This window comes from Neltuma alba, unplaced genomic scaffold (genome assembly GCF_004799145.2).
Source record: "Neltuma alba isolate B1F8T4 unplaced genomic scaffold, ASM479914v2 tig00013025_pilon, whole genome shotgun sequence".
NCBI lineage: Eukaryota > Viridiplantae > Streptophyta > Magnoliopsida > Fabales > Fabaceae > Neltuma > Neltuma alba.
The window spans coordinates 1-21038 of NW_021637372.1; the positions used below are offsets into that span (position 1 = coordinate 1).

The window sequence follows — 21038 nt, forward strand, 5'->3', positions numbered from 1 at the left end:
CTCGTCTGTGGCTCTCGCTCATTAAATCAAAAACCTGCGAGGATCCATTATGAAGACCTAGAGCCTTCGGTATCACTGTGGTGAGTTTAAAATTTTGTTTACCGTTTAAAATATTTTTAGGTGAACTTCCATCAGCATATAACAGATTTGAACCATGTTTTCTGGTTACCCATACGATTAAAAATTATAATTTCCCTTCTGGTATAAAGACCATATTTTATAATGGAGAATCCGTGGGAAAAGTAGTGCATTGGGCCTGAGGGGCCGATGTTCAATGAAATGCTTGAAAGCCGTAGTTTTTCGCAGTTCACTCTATGAATTTGTAGCTTTTTTGATTCGGCTACTGAAGGAGATAACAATGACTTTCACTGTATATGTAATATTAAAAGTTCATTAGCTAAAGACTGTACTTAAAAGAATGAAAAAAGGTGAATCGGCTTAGTGATGAGGAGAAGCGCTGAAATGCTAATTTTTCAAACAGCTGTTTGCTTATGTTTGATAGTGCTGACACGTGTGGTTCCGTGCTAATTAACATAATTGCAGCACTTTGCATGGCTGTATTTCTGCTAACACTTTCAACCTTCCTAGGAGTTCTTTATTCCAAAATTTTTCTCTTTTTCCAGTATAAGCAAAATTTTGTTGGTGACTAATCCCGTTTGAATTAATTTTCAAGTCAATTTTTATTATAAATTTTCTTTTCTCTTGCTATCCATGTTGATTTTTTCTTGATCTAAGGGGTCAAGCTTAACCGAAGACGTTGGACTTCTCCCCAAACATTGGCGCTCACTCTACTAATATATTTTTACATGGCTTGGAAGGAATAAAAGAGACTCTGTGATGTTTGAAATTTAATGTTTTTTCATTGTCTTGGAGGCATTGTCTAAAAGGATAGTATTCATGTGCTCCATGTGGGGTGTTGGTGATGATTTGATTTAGAAGGTTTGCTGTCTTAGATTTTCCGAGCGATTGGGCTGCATTATTACACTTTTTATCATTTTTGTTGCCTATTTTTCTATGCTATATTTCCTAGATTCTTCTCACAGTGTCTTATTCTCCTTTGGCTATCATCTCCTTGGATAAAAATGTATTTTATCAAAAAAAATGTTTGAATAAGAGATGAAATTATTTGGAAAGTCATGACACCATCGATCCCGTTTGAGCTTGAGGTTCTGCTGGCTGTAATGTACCTTTCTTTGCAATGATTGATTAGGTTCCGACAGTTGCATGCCAGATACTTGGAGAAACAGAAGAATAGCTGCGTTTATCTGAGAGAATCGCCATTATCTAGAGAACATGAAAGTGGAAGAGGTGAATCGGTGTCAAATTCAGGAATGGTACCCAAAGTTTAAATCAGTATCCATCAAAACCATAATTCACCAACTTCCAGAATCTTTTGTTGATTATCTTCTCAACGACTCTGGGCCCTTCCTGTTGCCAGTTTCTGTCTCAAACGAAGACCCCTTTCCCAATCGAATTCATAATCCTGATGAGGAAGAAGATTATCAAGTTTCAGAAGGATCTGGTGATGAAGCTGAAGAACCTCCACCACCACCTTCATTTCCAGAACTTGAATTGAAAGTTAAGGAATCGATTGAATCCCTTGGAGGTGCAGTCTTCCCCAAGCTGAATTGGAGCGCACCAAAAGACTCTGCTTGGATAAGTACCACAGGTACCCTCGGGTGCTCCACCTTCAGTGAGATCGCGCTATTGCTCCGGTCATCTGACTCATTGGTCCATGACTTGTGTCATGCTTATGATTCTAGTGATGATAAATCTTCGTCTAGACCCCAAAACTTCTTCCTTGCCCTTCGCAAGTGGTACCCATCCCTTCGGCCAGAGATGGAGTTTCGATGTTTCGTGCGAGGGAAGAAACTAATTGGAATTTCGCAGCGTGAGGTGACTACTTTTTATCCTTCCTTGCTTGAAAAGAAGAACGATCTCCTTTTACTCATACAGGATTTCTTCAACGACAAAGTAAGAGCTGTATTTGAATCAGAAGACTACACATTTGATGTTTACATTACAAAGGGTGAGAGGGTTAAAATAGTGGATTTCAATCCATGGGGTGCTTTTACACTGCCATTGCTGTTTGCATGGGAGGAACTAGATCAGATTCTTGAAGACGGAGATGGTGTGGAGTTCAGAATTATTGAAGATCGTTGTGCTGTCAGGCCAGGGCTTAAGACGGCAGTTCCATATGATTACTTGGATACTAGCCCTGGAAGTGGCTGGGATAGATTTATGAGGGATGCAGATGAAGAGTGTCATAAACAATCTAGGTCCCCAGAAGCTGGTGCCTGAGAGGTAGATGGATATTTCAACTTGTCGCTTGATTTTTAGATTTGAGTTGGCAAATGGAACTATAAGAAGGAAGCGATTTCTTTGGTTTGACTACTATTTTGGTCGTTTTAAAGATACTTATTTCATCTAAGTTCTGAAATTTATGAAATTAGTCCAAGCTTGTTTGGGTATGCTAATTTGGTCGTCATCTTCTGGTTTTTTGCCCCCCTTGAAACAAAATCATCCCTGTCACCTAAACTTATGGGCTAATTAACTGATTAGTTTGTTAACAATTATCTGATGATCGTAAGGATATGTTTCCCTTTGACACGGACTGACATCAGCTTCTATAACAGTATCCTGTCAAGTTTCAAGTTTTTGTACTTCTGTCTATCCTTGTGTTTGTTTGGCATGGTGTGATGCATATGAATTTTATAGCATATTTAGAGTGAATTCTTGTTCATGTACAGGTTCAAACTTTAATGTGCGACAGCTCATCTAAAGTGAAAAGATTAATGAAAGCATTGCTTACGCGGATTCTATTGATAAGAGAATGTAAACAGAATTGTTCATCATGACTTGTGAAAACCAAAGTCACAACTTGCACATATAAGAAAAGGAAAAGCTGAAACTTTTGTACAGCAAAGAAGAACAAAGGATCAAAAGTGGCTTGATAAGGCTAAAATTTGACACAATGTTTGACAAACATTTTCAGTCCCTTGTTCTTCTTGGGGCTCTCCTCCTGCTGCTTCTTCTCTGTTATTCTCCTCATGTCTTCTTTCCTCCTCCTTTTCTCCCAATCTGCCTCTATCTGCAAACATAGCTTTCATATTATAACATCAGACCTATTAGATCATTATTGTTATACCCTCATCTCTATTCAGCTTCACTAAAGTTAGATACTGTTTTGTATAATAATAATTAATAATAATAATAATTGTGATGACGATAATAATAACAGAGCACTTTTCATTTTAGCTGGCTTCCACATTAACATTATTGTTGCCGCCACCGCCGCGACCCATTAGCATTATTAACTCCTTCAAAAGAACAAAATAGAAATCTGGATGGCATTGAAGGAATCCATTTTTAATTTATTAAGTGAATTGAATAATCAATATGGTATGCAGTAATTGATTAGAATCAAGATTCTTTGCCACTGCTCAATCACACTCTAAAATTGCTGTTCAAATCATTTCTTTGTTTTTTTGGGCTATTACTCCTGTAATTCTAGTACTTTTGAATTTTATGGACATTACATTACATAGGGATGAACTGGAGCAATTCTAGTTCTCTGTTAAGTTTTAATGGTGTTGCATGTATTTCAAAAATTTAGGAAGAAAGGTCTGGGAGAGTTTAAGTTGTAATTAAATTATAAAAAATTCCCCAACAAAAGATGAGAATAATGATTCAATAAAGGATATGAAAGCATTTTTCATATTATATGATGTTTTCTTGAATTTATATAGCAACAAAAACTCCAGGAAAGAAAAAAATCAAATAGAATTTCTTAAATTTAGACTTTGAATAACAATTTTCTCCCTACCTTCAGCATGCGATCCTCCAGATGATCAAGCCTCTCGATCAACGTTCCTTTCACTCCAGTCTCCATAATGACGTGGTCGATCGGACGGCAGTGCTTCTCCAGGCTCTTAGGGGAGAAATCAACGGACGACGCGTGGCCTTCACTCGTCAGTGTGCCGCTTGATGGAGTTGATTCAAAAGAGCTCTTAGGAGATCTGTTGTACCCTCTAATTTCTTCCAATTGCTTCAACTACAACATTTACCCGACAAGATCAATCTCGGCCCAATTAAAAAACCAATGAGTTTAAAATATCAGCCCAACTATAAAACTAGGCCCAAAAGTCTATACTATGGCCCAATTAAGAATCACCCGCATAGTTTCGTTTAATTTCCACTCAAATTTTCGCCAAACAAAAAGAAAAATTGCACTCAAATGCTTCAACTATTTTCTTAAAGGAAAATATTCCTCAAAATTATTTTTTTTAAAGGTCACTTATCATCATTTCACCTAAACTAGTTATGAATAAAGGAAACAGTTTCCAATTTTATTATCTGAAAAATTCTAGTCAAGTATAAGTATATCTAATAATGATAAGAAAAATGTGGTCTGAAAATAGAAGAAAATGATGATTTAATAATAAAAGTTTAATAATAAACATATACTATTTTCGACTGTAAACAAGTTCTTATAACTAGAACTGTAACGAAGATGGTGAACTGACCATGTTATCCAAACGGTCGATCCTAGTGAGGATTGGTTCTTCAGTGGAAGCCATTTTCTGTCACTTTCCCGAGAATATCAAAGAACAAAAATATTCCGATCCCTCTCAGCCGAAGAGAATAAAGAAATAAGCTTTGTGGGAGTCGCCTTCTTGGATTGGAAGAAGGGAAGAGAGAGAGAGAATGATATGATTCTCCTTTTCGTTTTTCTTCATTCTCATGGTCGTTTTATAAAGGAGGGAGAGAGAGACAGGAGAGGAGAACATGGGGCATTTAATTGGGTGGTACCACGCGTCGTGAAATTACTGTGCACTGAGGATCTCGGATTCGCCACGTGTCATGGTGACGTGGGACAGTTATGGCAGGTTTGTGAATAAGTTGATGTTTGAAGGGGAAGCATGTGATGGACACGTAAAATAGCATGGAGGAGCATGCAGGAGAGTGGGAGTCGCCACGTGTGAATTCACGTGATGGCCTGACAACATCATCTTTCTGGAACTCTGTTCATATCTGGATCCAAGTTCGGATCTGCAGCTCATCATGAAGGCTGGTGGAAGGCTGATCATCAGAGATTATGGACCGTCCATTTCATCCAACTGTTCGGATCACTTGATGATGAAATCCACCCTGACCATTGATATCTAATGATATAAAAGCTTGTCTATGAGTTCGAGTTATAATCTCAACTTGCGTGTTCTTACTCTTTTAAATTGCAAACGAGTCACGCAATCTCTCATAAACTAGAATTTGAGTTTTAGTTAGATAGTATCTTGAACATAGTTATTTTTGCTGGTAAAAAAAAAAAGAACATAATTATTTTTAATATGAGGATATCTATATTTAGGGAAAAGAAATTGAAATTAGCGTGGACAGAAGATCTTTGCATTGGCCCAATAAAGGGGAAAGGAAGACGTAGCAAGTTGTGGACCACGCAAAGTAGATATCCATGGAATGAAAAACGGGTAGGCGTAATAATTCAACATCTTGTTTTTTAAGTAAGTAGTTGGAGGTTCGATGTCTAACTCTTGTGAATAAAAAACATCTGGTGGCCAGTCCCCTATCACTTTGTGTGTCAGCAATAGGAGGGGGATTAGTCCCATGGCTACTGATTGTGAGGATACCCTGGGAAACCTTAAAAAAAAAAAACTCCGTGGAATGGAACAATGAATAATATAATGGAATTGAAAAGATAAGACCAATTATTTTGGCACACTTATAATTCTTTTTTCCATTTTAGATAATTCGTAATAGTCTATTTAGGAGAGGGTAAAATTGTACCAAAAAATCATTAATAAAGTTATACGACCAAAAAAAAAATCAGAAGTTAAACTGCATATTTATCCTAATTTCTATGAAGAACCAGATTTTTGATCAAGTAAGTATGAGTTCAGTCTCTTTTTTTAGAATCATAATTTCCTCAAATGCACGTATTAAAATGTAATTCAGAATGAGCGTAGAAATTCAGAGTTTGAAAGAAAAGGAAACTCAATGAAACGAGGTGAAAACATTGAAATAAATGATGCTTCACCATTCTTTTATCATCATGATGGTATCTTTAACCACTTCTACGCACTATTCATTCATTCATCTCTTTCATTATCATGATGAGAGCTCCTATACTACTCACCTGAACTTCAATTGGTTGTCATCTCTTTATTATTTCCTTTAACCCTCTGGAAAGTAATTAACATTATTACATTTATAGTAATTATTTCAGGGCTTAAATTTGTATTGAACTTTATCCTTTGAGCTTTCAGATTTTGCTTTTTTTTTTTTTTTTGGGTTGGCTCTTGCGAATACAAGGCTGTGAATGAAAAGCATGGGCAGCGGCGTGGGCATGAGATATCCTGCTTCCAGAATTTATGTTTGACTTGGCCACCAGAAAAATTTTAAAAAGGAGAGTATGAAGATTTGCATGAAAACAAAAATAAATAAACAAATAAATAAATAAATAAATTGATGCATCTTCATGTTGGGGGAGAAGATATCATAGTGATGCTTTGTATACATGCGTTGCCAATCCTAATCCCACAACGGACTACAAAATAATTCAGTTGGCCAGTTTACATATATTTTAGCTGTAACTTGTTTAGTATTTTATATATGTACATATGCGTGCATGTATGTGAGCTTGTGAAAAGATGAAGATAAGATTGATAAAGATATAATTCCATAAGTAGTGGCATCCCATGGAGGTGAAGATGGGCATATGGCTATACGCATTCTCGAATTCTTAAAGTGTAACTTGTGGTTAAATGGGTCAAATTCATCTTATCCTATTTTTAAAGATGTTAAATAAATTCTCAAACCAACTCATCAAATTAGTGGCTCTAATGAACATGTTGCGAAATCTACAATCATTTTGATTATTATCCTCAATTGATCATTCACCAACCAAATAATTTTGTAAGTGGTCGTGGTGTGAACGAGGTGAATCCTAGCAATTCCCATGGAAGGGTCGTAATAGGCAAATACAGTTTCTTGCTTTCTATGGCTAATGAAGAAGAAGAAGAAACAGAGTAAGGAACCAGATAATATGCAGATTGTAGACAAAGAAGTGTGATCCTTTTTATCACAAATTAATAGTTCCCCCCGAAAAAACAATAAGTTATTTCAAGGTATTACAAAAGAATAGAACCCTCACACAACGTAATTTTAATTTAAATTTCTGCTCTTAGCAACTATAACCTGCACGTGAAAAGCATATTACATGAACAAATACAAGTTACAACAAAAAGAAACAAAAAAGAATTAAGCCATCCAAATACCCCCAAGGCTTGTTTGTTTGTTCTTGATTGAGCCAAGGAGCGTGGCAACAAAAGGCGAGCTCGTTTCCATCTGCCAGTTTGTCTAGCAGTTGATTCCACATTGCTCTGAATCAGGACCGGTGACTCGGGTCGTGAACGGGTCGATCCGGACCCATAACAAAGAGAAGATGGAGGCAAGCAGGATGGACCAGACCACAACAATGGTTGGCGTGCGGTTCTGCCTTCCCATGAGACCTTTGAGGAAAGGGTAGAGATGGATGATGACCCAGAACGCGAAGAAAAGCTTGCCAAAGAGTGGGCCCCACGACTGGTAGCCACTGTTAATGGCGTAGGAGATGCCGGCGACGACTCCGACGAGGTTGATGATGATGAGGGTGGTGGGTGGGATGAGGAGGGTGGTCCATTTGAACATGTAGAGTTCAGCAAAGTCGCCTTCTTCATCTGATGCCTTGGAGGTGACGGTGAAGTTTGTGTCAATTCCGGCGAGAACTTTGAGTAAACCTTGGAACACGGCGAATAGATGGGCGGAGACACCACCGATGACCCAAAACTGCTCATTTCTCCACCACTCGTCGATTCCAACACCACTCCACCTCATCTCCAGGATACCCGTTGCAAAATGGAAAGAAAGAGGGAGATAAACCATATACTTGCAATGTTGCTAATCTGCAAGCAAAGCAAAAATCAGTTATCAGTACTCAAGCCCACTGCTTCATACTTCTCCCACGAAACGTAGGAGGTAGTTAAGGTGTGTTTTTGCTTTGTTGGTGTTGAATGTAAGACTTTAAATCATATCACTTTTATCCAAACTAATTTGCTTATAAAATGATATATATATATATATAAAATCTAGTTGTTCTATCAAGGTATTTTAGAGAAATTATGTCATTTTATACACACACATATATAAAATCTAGCGTCCTATGAAGGTATTTTAGAGAAATTATGTCATATTTGTTAGCATTAAAAATTTATTAATTTATTTAAATTAGTTAAGGGGTTCATATATTTATGAGTGGAGGAATATCTCGTCAAGACACATGTTGAATAAAAATCATGGAGAAAAAACAAACCTGTGGGATAATGAATTTATTTGTGAGAAGACAGACGGCTGGCAAGGTACAGTACATGAGGAGGGGAATGGAAGTGATTGGATAGATTGTGGTGTTGACATAAGCGAACCTCTCAAGCCATTTGAGCCTTCCACTGTAACCATACCAGATGGGACAGTGTCTACTGAGAAGAATTTCCACAGAACCCAGAGCCCATCGAAGCACTTGGTTCAGACGATCTGAAAGATTGATAGGAGCTGAACCTTTAAATGCTGGAAGCTTGGGGATGCAGTAAATAGATCGCCAGCCACGAGCATGCATCTTAAATCCAGTGAGAATATCTTCTGTGACTGAACCATAGATCCATCCTATCTGTATAAAACAAGACAAATATTGGTGATCTTGAGAAAATTAATATAAATATATAACTGCATCATATGTTTTAAATAAACCATCAGCCTGAGGCTAGGCTTCTTCACAACCTCCATCCCTTCCTTAGCTCATTTTGGATAAAGACCCATTGATTCAACTACCAACTCAGTTCTTTTGGAATGTGAGTGGGAATACGAAAGAAAATGAGAATTTAACATAAGAAAGCACCATACCTCAGTTCCCCATTCTGACTTGTCCTCATAACCACAGCTGATAACATGGATAGCCTCCTTAAGCAGAGTTTCTGGGGTTGCAGACTGAGGAACACCACCATTCTCCATAAGCGTAGACGCAACAAAAACAGCAGATTGACCAAACCTTTTCTCAAGGCTCATTTGTGACATAAGTAGTGTCTTCTCATCATCAAATCCAGCCCCTGCACATAAAATTGCATATACAAGAGTTGTCATTTGAGAAAACGAAGTCAACTGAAAGAAATCAATGCAAAATATGCATCAAGAGTTTGAGAGGTACATAGTGACCAGGAGAAAAATGCATTAACAGGCATACCTTCGACTCCTTCTTCTATATCTTCCAGGTTGAAGATGGGCACAGTTGGGTCAACGTTTTTGCCAGATTTTTTCTTGTCTGAGCCTTTCTTGCTAGATTTAGACTTCTTCTTTCGACTTCCACCACAGAGTGAAGACAGCAACCCGGGTTTCTTATGCTTGGGTTTGACGGGAGGTTCATATCCATACAAGGCCGTTCTATTGAAGACACATCCAGTACCGACATACACAGGTCCTTGAATGCCATCCAAACCTCTCAAGTTTATCTGTCATTCACGAAGAAATGAAAAAGAAAACTCAGTATAACAAAGAAGTTAAATCACTTCCAGTACATGAAAAGTATAATACATTCCAACCAAGGAACAAGGCACTTGACATTAGGAAAAATGGTTGAATATGAATTGTGAGATACTTACATCAAAGAAAACGGTGTTACGATTGGCATATCGATCATTCCTATCAATACCATCAAACCTTTGAGGGAACTGGACATAGCAAACATTTTTCCCAAGGTTGGGATCCATCATGAAACACATCGCTTCCCTCAGGGCCTTGCTGTTGTTTATGTAGTGATCACAATCAAGATTCAATAAGAAAGGACCATTAGTAAGAACGGCTGATACACGAACCTGCAACAGTTATATTAATTGCCATGGGTTAGAAAAGAATATAATTGGAGAAAACAACTGTCATCGCATTCTACGGTAATCATGACTCACCAGCGCATTCATGGCACCGGCCTTCTTGTGATGTTGAAAACCTGGACGCTTTTCACGAGAAACATAGACTAAGCGAGGTAACTCATTACCCTCTGTGTCAAGTCCTCCGCTTTGGCCCAAAAACACCTGAAAATAAAGTACGCAATCTCAGTGGTCAAATGAATGAAATACATGTACTTCTTTTTTGACAGATAAGCAACAGATAAGCAAGTCATCTTAACTTTGAGAAATCATCCAAACCAAAATAAAGAAACTACCTGGATCATTCCTGGATGGTCTCTAGTGTTGTTTCCAGGCCATGGAGTGCCATCTTGCATTACCCATCCTTCTTCAGGAACCTTCTGTGCCTTTGCAACAAATCCATTAATACGAACTTTGAATTCTTCATATTCTCTCTGTGAAGCAAGGGAACACATAAGCTAAATAGATATCCTTGAGGAACCTTAGCACAAGCTAATCACAGGTGCGTAAAAGTCAAAACTCTTACCTTCATGGCTCTACGTTCTTTGACAAATGACGGATGGACCTTATCCTTCAAGTAGTCAACCTTCAGGGCAAAGTACCACTCTGGAGCCCGGGGTTCGATGCTGTACTTCTTGCAAAAAGGAACCCATTTCCTTGCAAACTCTGACGTCTCAGCCAGAGCTTCAAATGTCAACATAGCAGCACCATCGTCAGACACATAGCAGGAGACCTTATCAACTGGGTAATCGACTGCAAGAATAGATAGCACGGTATTGGCAGTCACAAGTGGGGGCTCCTTTAATGGGTCAACAGTACTGACAAAAATGTCAACAGCTGCTAGTTGTGATGGTTCTCCTTCCGGTTCATACCTGCAATTCAGATTTTGTGTAAGAAAAAAACATCAGAATGAAATAGCAAGACATATGGAACAATTTAATGATGAATTGCTTGGATAAGGCAACAGAAAAACATGATAGCCTGGAAACGGCCCTACCTGAGTGAGAGCCTGTCAAGATATGTTTCACGGTTCACAGGGAGCCACTTGGGGAACTGATCCAAAATCCAAGATATGGCAAACCAGATCTCACATATGACTGATATCAACCACAATGCATATGCATTGGGCACAGGATTCGTTATACGGTAATGCAAGAAAATGCAGAGGATAACCAGCCGCAGAACAATGACCATACGGTATGGATTAATCCTAGATGATGGGATAGAAACCTTCCTTGAAAGCGGTTGTCGAGCTTCATCATTCCTACAACACAAAAAGATAGATCAAATACTTTTCATGCACGGAGATTTGAAGACCTGAGTTTGTTTGAATGACTTTACTTAATGGCAAAGCAACAAAAAGCAGTTAATCTGATATATAGAATACATGATGGTCAAGACAATTAGTTTCTAACAACGACCAACAAACAAAAAAGCATAAGAGGCTGAGAACAGAAGCAGGGCTGCAATTTGGTTATGGTTTATTAAAAAGGGCACTCACAGCAAGGAATCATCCATAAGCACATCAGTACTGGCATCAATATCTCCCGCTCCTCTTTCAGAAGCAGCCTGGCCAGTGCTCATTGGAGCAGCATTCTTTTCCTGCTTCATCTTCCAGCCATCAACTCTTTCTTTCCATGCCACATTACCCATTCCTGCATCCATGCCCCGAATATTTGCTGCATGAGGAGTATAAAATCTCTATAAGATAACCACACGAAGAAACATAACAAGGCATAGACAACAAATGAAATATGTACAAGGATGGAGGGTACAGAAAGAAAGAAAGACACGCACGTGATTGATTAATATCTGATGAATATGTCAGATTATGGACCCGTTTGCCACCACCAATTCCAGGAGATGCCATCGAGAGCCTCTCAGGTGAGGCAGCTGACAATTCTCCTGAGACCTGAAATTGAATTTGAATCCCATTTAAAGATGCTCAAGGAGAATGTGCAACTTTTTTGGGCAGACGAGTTTGGAAGAGAAAAATATCATTTGCCTAGCTGATTGAATTACCTCTTGTCCACTGGTTAGCAAAGGAATGTGGTTGTGAGGAACCTCTTTATCATACTTTGGAGCACCGACCTCCTCTGAGTGCCCATATTTCATGTGCCAGCTCAACATGCGCTCTGAAATCTTCTTTTGGCTTTGGCTTTGGCTTTCTGACTCATAGTCACTAGCACCATCAGCAGCAGCAACATCTTCCTCTCTATCTCCAACAACTGCAGGACTTCCTGAAACCAGTTCAACAGGCAGCAGTAAGTAGAGTCACAAAATAGAAGTTCTTTTTTATATATGCAGTACATGACCAAAGGAAACAGAGGAGTCACTTCATCTAAATACATGACGTATGCATGAGTGAATTATGTCTAACAAATAATGGTGAGAAATAAATTGAGACGGAAAAAGTTCTTAAAGCCTATATTAATCTGATTATTTATGGTTTGGTTCACTGGGATGCACTATGTGCACAGAAATTCCTTGGAATAAGTTAATCACTGGTAAGAATGCAGGAATGGGACTTCCTTTCCTTTTCTTTAGTCTTTGACTATGTTTACTGTCATCAACAGTTCCTATTCTTCTTTTATAACTTTTATAAAGCAGAGACATGAAATATTTTTAATTTTCAAAATCATTTTTTAATCCCACTCTTTCCATTCCATTTCGGTACCTATCAAGTTTTAAGCACCTCGTCCCTTCCAGACCCCGTTCGTCCTTTTTTTATTAGACGGAAAGCAACATTCCAAATGTCCTTGGTCAGAGCAACAGGCACAAACCCAATTACTTAAGTGGTTTGCACATCCTCCCTGCCTTAAATCAAGCGTATGGAATAGATAAGCATTGAAGATTTCCTTTTTATGGGAAAAAATCCGGATCAATCCACATAGAAGATTCGGTTTGAAAGGAAAAGGAGATACCCCTCACTAAAAATACAAGTAGCACACAAGATAGAGTTAAGATATCATACGCACAGGCCTTTGTTTAGGCAAAACGATAGTAATGAAAAATTAAAGACACATATGTTAGGCGCAGAAGATCTTGAATAATTTAATTTATTATGTCGTATATATTATTCAAAATTTTTACATTTGGGAGACTATTGCTTATTGAATTGATACTAACATATTTTGCCATCACAGTCTCCCCCTTGATCTCTCTTATTCTCCCTTCCCCTCTTTCCCCTTCTGCCTACATTTCCCAATTATTCCGATCTAAAATGAGCGCCTTACATCGTTTTCGTTTGGTTTAGAGGAAAGAGATCAATCCCCTACCAGTTAAATTTCATATCATTTTTTTTCATTAGAAGCTTAATAAGCTATTGTAATTTGCATCATAAGCATGACAGCATTCAATATATGAAAGATAGACATTTTTATCATTTGGTTTACCTTTGTGCCTTTTGTATCGGGTTTTACATTGAGGACAAGACTGATTCCCATCCTTCCTTTCATATTCATAGCATGGCCTGCATACAGGAAAAGCACAAACATCGCATGCAATGAATGGCTCCCCATCCACAGTCTTCCCAACATTATCACCCACAGATCTGGCAGACTTGGCCACCCAACACTGTCATAGGCTTCCCTGAGTATTAGAAAAGATATAACCAAAAAAGAAGGTTAGAAAACAATGCATTGCCGATGTGATCACATTTTCGTGTTCGTAATTAATAGAAACCGTAGAAGCACAAGAATAACTTGAACGTTTAAGGGAAACCGATGAAAAATTGAAAATTGGAAGGAGGAAGCACAGCTGCAAAATTGATGCATGTACTGTAAGGTTCTTCAATAACGATATACCTTTATGCAGTTCAGTATCACATAATTAGATCTTTCCGAAGAAAAGAAAACTCCTATGAGTGACTTTAAGGTTTATATAAAAAAGATGATGATAAAAACTTAAAAGCAAAAGAACCTTGTATTTTTCAAATTGAAATAGTGATGAAACTCACCCCTGCTTCTCCTTCTGACTCCATACCGCTTACTTATATTCGCTAGAAGCCAATAAAGGATCAAACAGTAGCTCAAACTCAACAAGAATCACACATCACTTAATATGGACAATCCTCACTAGCAGCTCGTTTTTCTCTGTGGAAACGAACACTCGGATCTGCACGAGACACCAGAGGATAAGACAGTAAATCAGATCTCCAGCTTCCGCCAAGCATTATTCAAAGTCAACAGATTGAAATGCTTTAGATTTCTCAAATTCCAGCGAAACTGCTCAGAAGATTTGATAGAGCTAGATTTTAAACTGCGAAATGTCCGTTGTATTGGAAAGAGGAAAAAATGCAGAGTCCTGAGCTACGGCAATGAAAAAAACAACAATCGTTTCTTTGCCTCGATGTTTTCACGAGATCAATAAACATTGAACGAAAATCTACTAATAAAACGACGTTCGATACGTCAAAATTTAAATCCGGTTTTCATTTTCTCAATTTCCGCAGCAACCAAACAGACCAATATCAATCGACATTTACCTCAACAACGGCGATCTACCACCGCCAATGATCAGCAAAACAGATCGACCACTCGAATTCCAAACAAACTGATCAAAATCAACGCAATGGATCTCGCACTAGAAGATCACAAAGACAGAGATAGAAGCAGAAGCAGAATGATCAACGAGAATTCAGAATGCAGTAATAAGAGATCGAGTTGACTGAAAGAGAAGCAAAACAATAGAGAGAGAAGAGAGAGAGAGGACGGCTATTGATTTCTCTCTCTTTTCTCTGCCAGAGGTTGGAGGCTTGGGCGGGCGAATGGCTAGCTGGAAATATATATATAAAATAAGAGGAAATCACTTAAGGAAGACGAAAGGGACAATGTAACTACTAAGCTGAGGCCTCCGACACCACCGACAGTTAAGAAGAGAGTACACAGTGAGCTCATATCAAACAGATCTCGTAACGTAACTTTTGGCCACTAAAAACCAGATCCCATCGTCACTTCAATCATTTTTATTCCCTTCCACATTGCTTTCACCAAAAGTTCCCCCCACCCCACACCAACGTTTACATTAGTATAAGTGACAATTTCTGGCTGGCAAAAAAAAAAGTGACAATTTCTGTAAAAACTTTTGTTAAAATTCCACAAATTTTATTTAATAAAGATAAGAGTCGTAATTAGTATATATATCTAAAAGAGTTGGTATAAAATGATAGAAAGTCCTTAGAAGTGATATGGATGGGTAAACAAAGTCGTCCAAGGCGTTGATAAGAAAAATAAATTAGACTATATGGAGTCTGAATATTCTAGAGATAAATAGAGGAGGATACTAAGTAAAATTATTAAGCATGATTTTATGTTAATACTACTTCCGGTCCTAATTATAAAATCTCGTTTGTAATTTACAAATAAGGTCTTCTGACCGAAGATAGTAATTTATTTGTAGCGAGACGAGACTATAAATCTCGAACTGGATTAGCCGGATGATGATATAAAAAATATCTACATATATATATAATGGTATACTGCAGTTTATGCGGCTGATCTCGCTTGGTGATACAAGGCTTATGAATAAATTTTAGTTAGTGACATGAAAAAAGAGATATTTTTCTGCCCGTCTTTTTTATGAGTCTTCCTTCATTCGTAACAAACAACAAAAAGACCTTGAATTATAGATGAATATTTTAGAGAAAACCATATTGAAGGTACTTATACTTTCTCTCAATTTTCAATTTGGTACCTATGTGTTTTTTGTTTTTAACTAAATTTTTAATTTTGCTTTATTAACATCATTAATCCTTATGTAGAGACTAAAAATATCAATAAAACAAAGTTATAAGAGCTAATGTTGCTAAAAAGATAAAATTAATGTTTAATTAAAGGGAAAAAACACATAGGTACCAAATTAAAAATTGAGAGAAGTATAGGTACCTCCAATATGGTTTTCCCAATATTTTAATATGTACACACAAATTGTATAATTTAACAAAATAAAAATAAAAATATATAATTATTTTGATTTATTTTTTCAAACAAAGTTGCATACATTTTGATAATAAAATAATTTTTATATAAATTTTGTTATTTATAACTAGCAAACTTTGTCCATACGGTAAGTTGTCAGTAATTGAGTGTTTAGGGTTGAAATACTGTTAAATGAAATATAATATTCACATAAGTTACATATATAGAAAATTAAACTTATATGGTAAAAAAATACATCCCTCCATAAAAATACTACTTTACCTGCAACTAATTTTACTAAATTCGATTAAAAATGCTATATATCGTTGGTAAAAAGATTTATACAATTTAAATGAAATGTAATCATTATTGTATATAATAACAATATGTTACGAATATTCATGTATAACAGAGCGATAGTATAAACATTATGATAATGAACATGATTTTTAAATCATTTTAGTCAATAAAAATAATAATTGGTTATTAGGAGAAGTTTGGTGAAAGAGACAAGTGGGTTGACAAGTCAACAACAGCTGGAACAGAGACAGCATTGCCATAATTGATGTTCTAATGCGCTTCGGGTGAGCGCCGAAGACAAATAAAAAAATACTACTAATAAATAATACTACTTGTAAAATTATTTATGCTTTTTTTAATCATACTTTCTTGTAAAATTATTTCAATGGGATTTATTTTAGAAAAACCCAAGATTTTACAAAAACTATCGAATAATAATAAAGGAGTAATTGCTTTATCTTTGGCCATAGACGGTGGACGGAGGGGTTGTTATTTGCAATATAAAATCAAGAAGTTAAAAGAAAAGATTCCTTTGGTTTAATTAATCCGTCATTTTAATCGTGGCACAATTTAAAATATCTAAAGCTAATGATGACATTATTTATTTGAATAAACCTTTAATACAAAATTTATGTGTTGAGCATTTTTAATAAAATAAATTTTTCCTTACTATTTAAAAATTATTTTGTTTAATAGTTAATTTCTTTAATACAAAATTTATGTGTTGAGCATTTTTAATAAAATAAATTTGCCCTTAATATTAAAAAATTATTTTGTTTAATAGTTAATTATGTATAAGTACTTTTCAATTGAATCCCTTACAGATAAAATTGATATCAATAATCATTTTATTAATGTACTGAAAATTGAATTATTTAAATAATTCGTTTACGAGAAATTAATAAAAAAAAGAATGTAAGAAAAATTTAAAATACATTGAAACGGAATTTTCTCCTGTTTGAGTAAATTTTATTTACTTTTTGTGTGATGATGACCTTTATATTTAGTGTATCATTATAAAGATCTCATCATATGGTACAAAAGTTTAAAACTAATTTGCACGTAAATTTTAGATTTAGACCAACAAGCCAAATTATTTGTATAGGCCAGTTCTTCATTTCAATAGAATCTCTGGATATCATTAAGACAATTTATAATTTATTCATCATCATCATCATCATCATTTTTTTTATGAAGTCGTCGTCATCATCATTTTTATTGTTAATATTTGGTAGTAAATATCTAAATTTTATTTCTATTGGATGAAGTCTAATTAAATTCCTTCTTATTTTGAAGTAATATATTTATACAGATGTATTGTATTTTCTGGCTAAAATAAAACATTCAATCATATAAGTAAGTAGAGAAAATATCCATACAACTTAATTAGAGTTCCTACCAAATATAAAAGATTTGTTAATATAAGAGAAGCTTAAATAATTTAGATAAATTAAAAAATTAATTAATTAATTAATAATAACAAATACATTATGATTTATTTGTAATATTTTTATACACATTAAATTAGATATCAATTTATAGATTATGTAAATTTTTTTGAAGGAAAATAAAAAATCTAAGAAACAAAATAAATTAAATTATTATATTTAGTATCAAATTAATTTCAATTAGATTTCATATTAGAGAGTGAAGGGAGTAATAAATATAGTACATGTTAGCTTGTCTCCATCTATCGGTTGAAGTTTGAACTCCTAGTTGCTGTAAAAGATTTGTCTTTAACTCTCGAAAGATATTGTTCAAATCAACATTGCGATTAAATGGAGCGTTAGTGCGTTTCACTAATTAACAACGACATCACATGAACTTGACAAAAGTTTCGGTAAATTAGGTTCTAATATCTTATACTACTTCCAGTTCTAATTATAAGGGCTAGTTGATTAATTTGAAAAGATTAAGAAAAGAAGTTAAGTTAATTATTTATAATAAATATGTGTTGTCTTTCCTAAAATATCTTTGCTAATCAAGTGTATTGGCTAAAACTACCATTATTAGAAGGACTATTTTGGGATAAAAATATACAAATATGAGAGAGAAAGTGGATTAGAGTCTTATATTTGGGACTAAAACAAAAATCAAATAAAGTCTTATATTAATGACCAAAAGTAGTATAATATTAGGTCAATCAAATTTTAATTTTGATTCGTGTAGTTTTAAACCATTAGTCTTAGTTCTTATAATTTTATAAGAATTATGTCTGAGTTTAACAAATGTTTTTGTATTTTTAATAAATTTTGATTTTGGTTCTTATATTTCAACTTAGACCAGTCACTTCAAAATCAATTATTTAAAACTATAATAATCAAAACCAAAATTCAATTAAATTGTAAAGACAAACAATAATATTAATCCTAAAATTTACCAACGTGTATCGTCCTCGTATAAAAAATGAGGCCTTATTATTTTGCCACGGCAACAAAGCTTGCAGAGTTCAAAATTTCAAATATAACAAATTAACAAGACTCATACTAAACTTTTAAGAATTTTATTTAATGTAGCCTCTCCATTTGTTAAAAACCATCAAAAAGTCTCTTTCAATAATAGAAGTGGGATGAGACTATGAACAAGAATTCTACCTAGTGAGATTCATCTCTTTCGTGCTCAACTACCATGTAGTATGTAGCTTTATAACCTAACTTGCCCACACATTTAATTGCAATACCGGACACTTGAATTTCTATCTTTCGTGAGATATGAGTTCGGTCTTTACCAATTGAACTAATATTTATTTATTCATATTCTTAAGATTAATACTACTTTCTCTTATATTTAATGTAAGAGTTTGTTGAATATTAGATATGGTTCTAAATATAATACTCCTCCGGTCCTAATTATAAGACCCAATTGACTTATTTGAGGAGATTAAGGAAGTAAGTTAAGTTGGTTATTTATAATAAATAAGTGTTGTCATTCCTAAAATATCCTTGCTAATTAAGTATATTGGCTAAAACTATCATTATTAGAAGGATTATCTTGGAAAAAATGCATAAATATAAGAGACAAAATGGATTGGGTCTTATAATTAGGACCAAATAAAAAGTCAAATTGGGTCTTATAATTAGGACCGGAGGAGTACCTCAATTTATTTTGTTTCTCAAATTTATAATATTTTTTTTTAAAATATTCACATCAATAGTTCTAATGTATATGATTAAATAGAGTAGTTCAGAAAAGTCAACTCATATTTATCACAAACTAATTTAATTAATTTACTTAATCTCTTTAAATTGGTTATCAAACTCTTATATTAAAAATAAAAAATAGTACAACTTTAAGAATGAAGCATTTCTCCAAATTTTTTGAGAAATTGTGAGCAGTACTCTACGGGCAACAATTCTCACATATACTTCCCAATTGCAATAGAGTGTTCACTAACAATGGCCTCTTTTCTCATGTTCATCTCCTAACTTGAGAGCTAATATAATTTAATTACTTTTCTTTTTTCAAATTAAAGGAACAAGCTTCAAAATCTAATGTTTTATGTGGGCTTTTTTACCACTATGCTATAAACAGTAGAAAGAAAATATCGAAATGCTACATAGTGGATGTTATTTTCTCAAATGCTACATTCAAAGTTGTTTTTTGTCGTGAATAACTTCTAAAATCGATCTTGACAGGTACGACTTCTTTAATATTTGCTTCATATCTTGATTTAAGTGCAATGAAAGTTTACTTTGGAGTGAACAAATTTAGAAGTTCACCACTCTAAGAACAACTTCATCACCCCATGTTCAGCGTTCTTCGTCTCCTCTTTCCCCACCTAGCACATGAAAATGATTAGATAATAATTTTGTAATCATTTGGACTAAAATTTATGTGAAAATAATTAGAGAAAAGTTTTAATGATTACATAATAATACTAGTAATAATTATGAAATTATTATGGTATATTAAATAGAAAATGATTAATAAAAAATAAAAATTGATTTACCTAACAAATAGTGACTTCCGATGCCACATCTTGTTCTCCTTCTCACATATTGTAGTCGCTGTTGTATGTTCACTTCTTCTTGAGATTCAAGTGTCTTATTTATTTATGTAGTTAGTGTATTTAAATCAAACCAAGGTAATTCAACTAAAGAAATTGATTGTTGAGGGGTGGCAAATGCTTCGTTTGATAGACCATTTGGGTTAAAAGTAGAAGAAGCATTGTATTCAGCCGAAAATAGCACCAGATCATCAAATAATGACATGAACAACTGAAATTGAGCAGGATATGGTGAGTCAGAATGCGATGATGTCAATAAAGGTGACATGTAATGAGGCTCAACTTGAGGAGGATTATGAGAGGTGATAGGGGATGACGATGAGGTTGGCATATAATGCAACTGACTAAAAACTTGATACTCTTGTCCCTCAATATTTTGATTTTGAATTGGTGGGTGGGTAGACAAGTAGCCACCACATCGCGTGCTAGGTCTATATAAGGAATTTGTAGGCGAGGCAAATCAACTATTGGTGGAGCACGCTGAGGGTTCATGTTAAGTCATTGTTCTCTCATTACAAGTAAGATGTTGAATTGGTCTCGAGCAACTCTTTCTCAAAAATCAGTGCAGTTAGAGCATGTCAAACGAGAACCAATTGTTAGCCTATATAATTAATCTGCTATGTCAGCCTGAAATAAATAAGACATTTTTTTGATAACACAATAAACAATTAAATAAGACATTTTTGTATAACACTTGTTGTATAAAAGAAAAAGATGGTATTGGTGGAAAAAAGGAGAAAAACTTACCACATAGCCAGATCCATCGTCTTGTATGTCTCCAATACCATTGCATATATTCAGATGTTCGATCAAATTCATCAAGCATAACAGGAGTGTGAACAATAATAT

The 21038-nt window shown here is 35.0% G+C and overlaps 3 protein-coding genes across 4 annotated transcripts; 1 reads left to right on the top strand and 2 right to left on the bottom strand.

Annotated features, from left to right (window-relative positions):
• The first annotated feature begins 46 nt into the window (after window positions 1–46).
• Window positions 47–2488, top strand: LOC114733662 (cell division cycle protein 123 homolog). The gene is made up of 2 exons (XM_028921156.1): window positions 47–80; window positions 1211–2488. Exon 2 carries the CDS (start codon window positions 1294–1296, stop codon window positions 2299–2301), a length of 1008 nt encoding a protein of 335 aa, XP_028776989.1. The 5' UTR covers window positions 47–80; window positions 1211–1293; the 3' UTR covers window positions 2302–2488.
• A 244-nt stretch (window positions 2489–2732) lies between these two features.
• On the bottom strand, window positions 2733–4610 carry LOC114733663 (uncharacterized). Of its 2 annotated transcripts, none has more exons than XM_028921159.1 (3): window positions 4527–4610; window positions 3827–4054; window positions 2733–3091 (listed from the first exon to the last, which is right to left on the bottom strand). In XM_028921159.1, the coding sequence occupies exons 1-3, from the start codon at window positions 4578–4580 to the stop codon at window positions 2960–2962; spliced, it is 414 nt and encodes a 137-aa protein (XP_028776992.1). In that variant the 5' UTR covers window positions 4581–4610; the 3' UTR covers window positions 2733–2959. The 2 variants fall into 2 exon arrangements, with proteins under 2 accessions (XP_028776992.1, XP_028776991.1); XM_028921158.1 differs by having other exon boundaries at window positions 2733–3103.
• Window positions 4611–7374: 2764 nt separating this feature from the next.
• On the bottom strand, window positions 7375–13454 carry LOC114733669 (cellulose synthase A catalytic subunit 3 [UDP-forming]-like). Its single transcript, XM_028921167.1, is given in 14 exon segments — window positions 7375–7910; window positions 7913–7958; window positions 8366–8716; window positions 8950–9152; window positions 9287–9551; window positions 9702–9914; window positions 10005–10130; window positions 10262–10399; window positions 10492–10837; window positions 10963–11229; window positions 11467–11644; window positions 11763–11877; window positions 11988–12205; window positions 13361–13454. Coding segments are annotated over 13 exon segments (2892 nt in total). The 5' UTR covers window positions 12096–12205; window positions 13361–13454.
• Between the last annotated feature and the right edge of the window lie 7584 nt (window positions 13455–21038).

What these genes read in the sequence shown, in the direction of transcription:
- LOC114733662 (XM_028921156.1), top strand. Translation starts at nt 1,294, where the DNA reads ATGAAAGTGGAAGAGGTGAATCGGTGTCAAATTCAGGAATGGTACCCA.
- LOC114733663 (XM_028921158.1), bottom strand. Translation starts at nt 4,580, where the DNA reads ATGGCTTCCACTGAAGAACCAATCCTCACTAGGATCGACCGTTTGGAT. An exon ending in TCGACCGTTTGGATAACATG is followed by an intron (nt 4,055 to 4,526) that starts GTCAGTTCACCA and finishes TAAATGTTGTAG; the next exon opens with TTGAAGCAATTGGAAGAAAT. An exon ending in TGGAGGATCGCATGCTGAAG is followed by an intron (nt 3,104 to 3,826) that starts GTAGGGAGAAAA and finishes ATAATATGAAAG; the next exon opens with CTATGTTTGCAGATAGAGGC.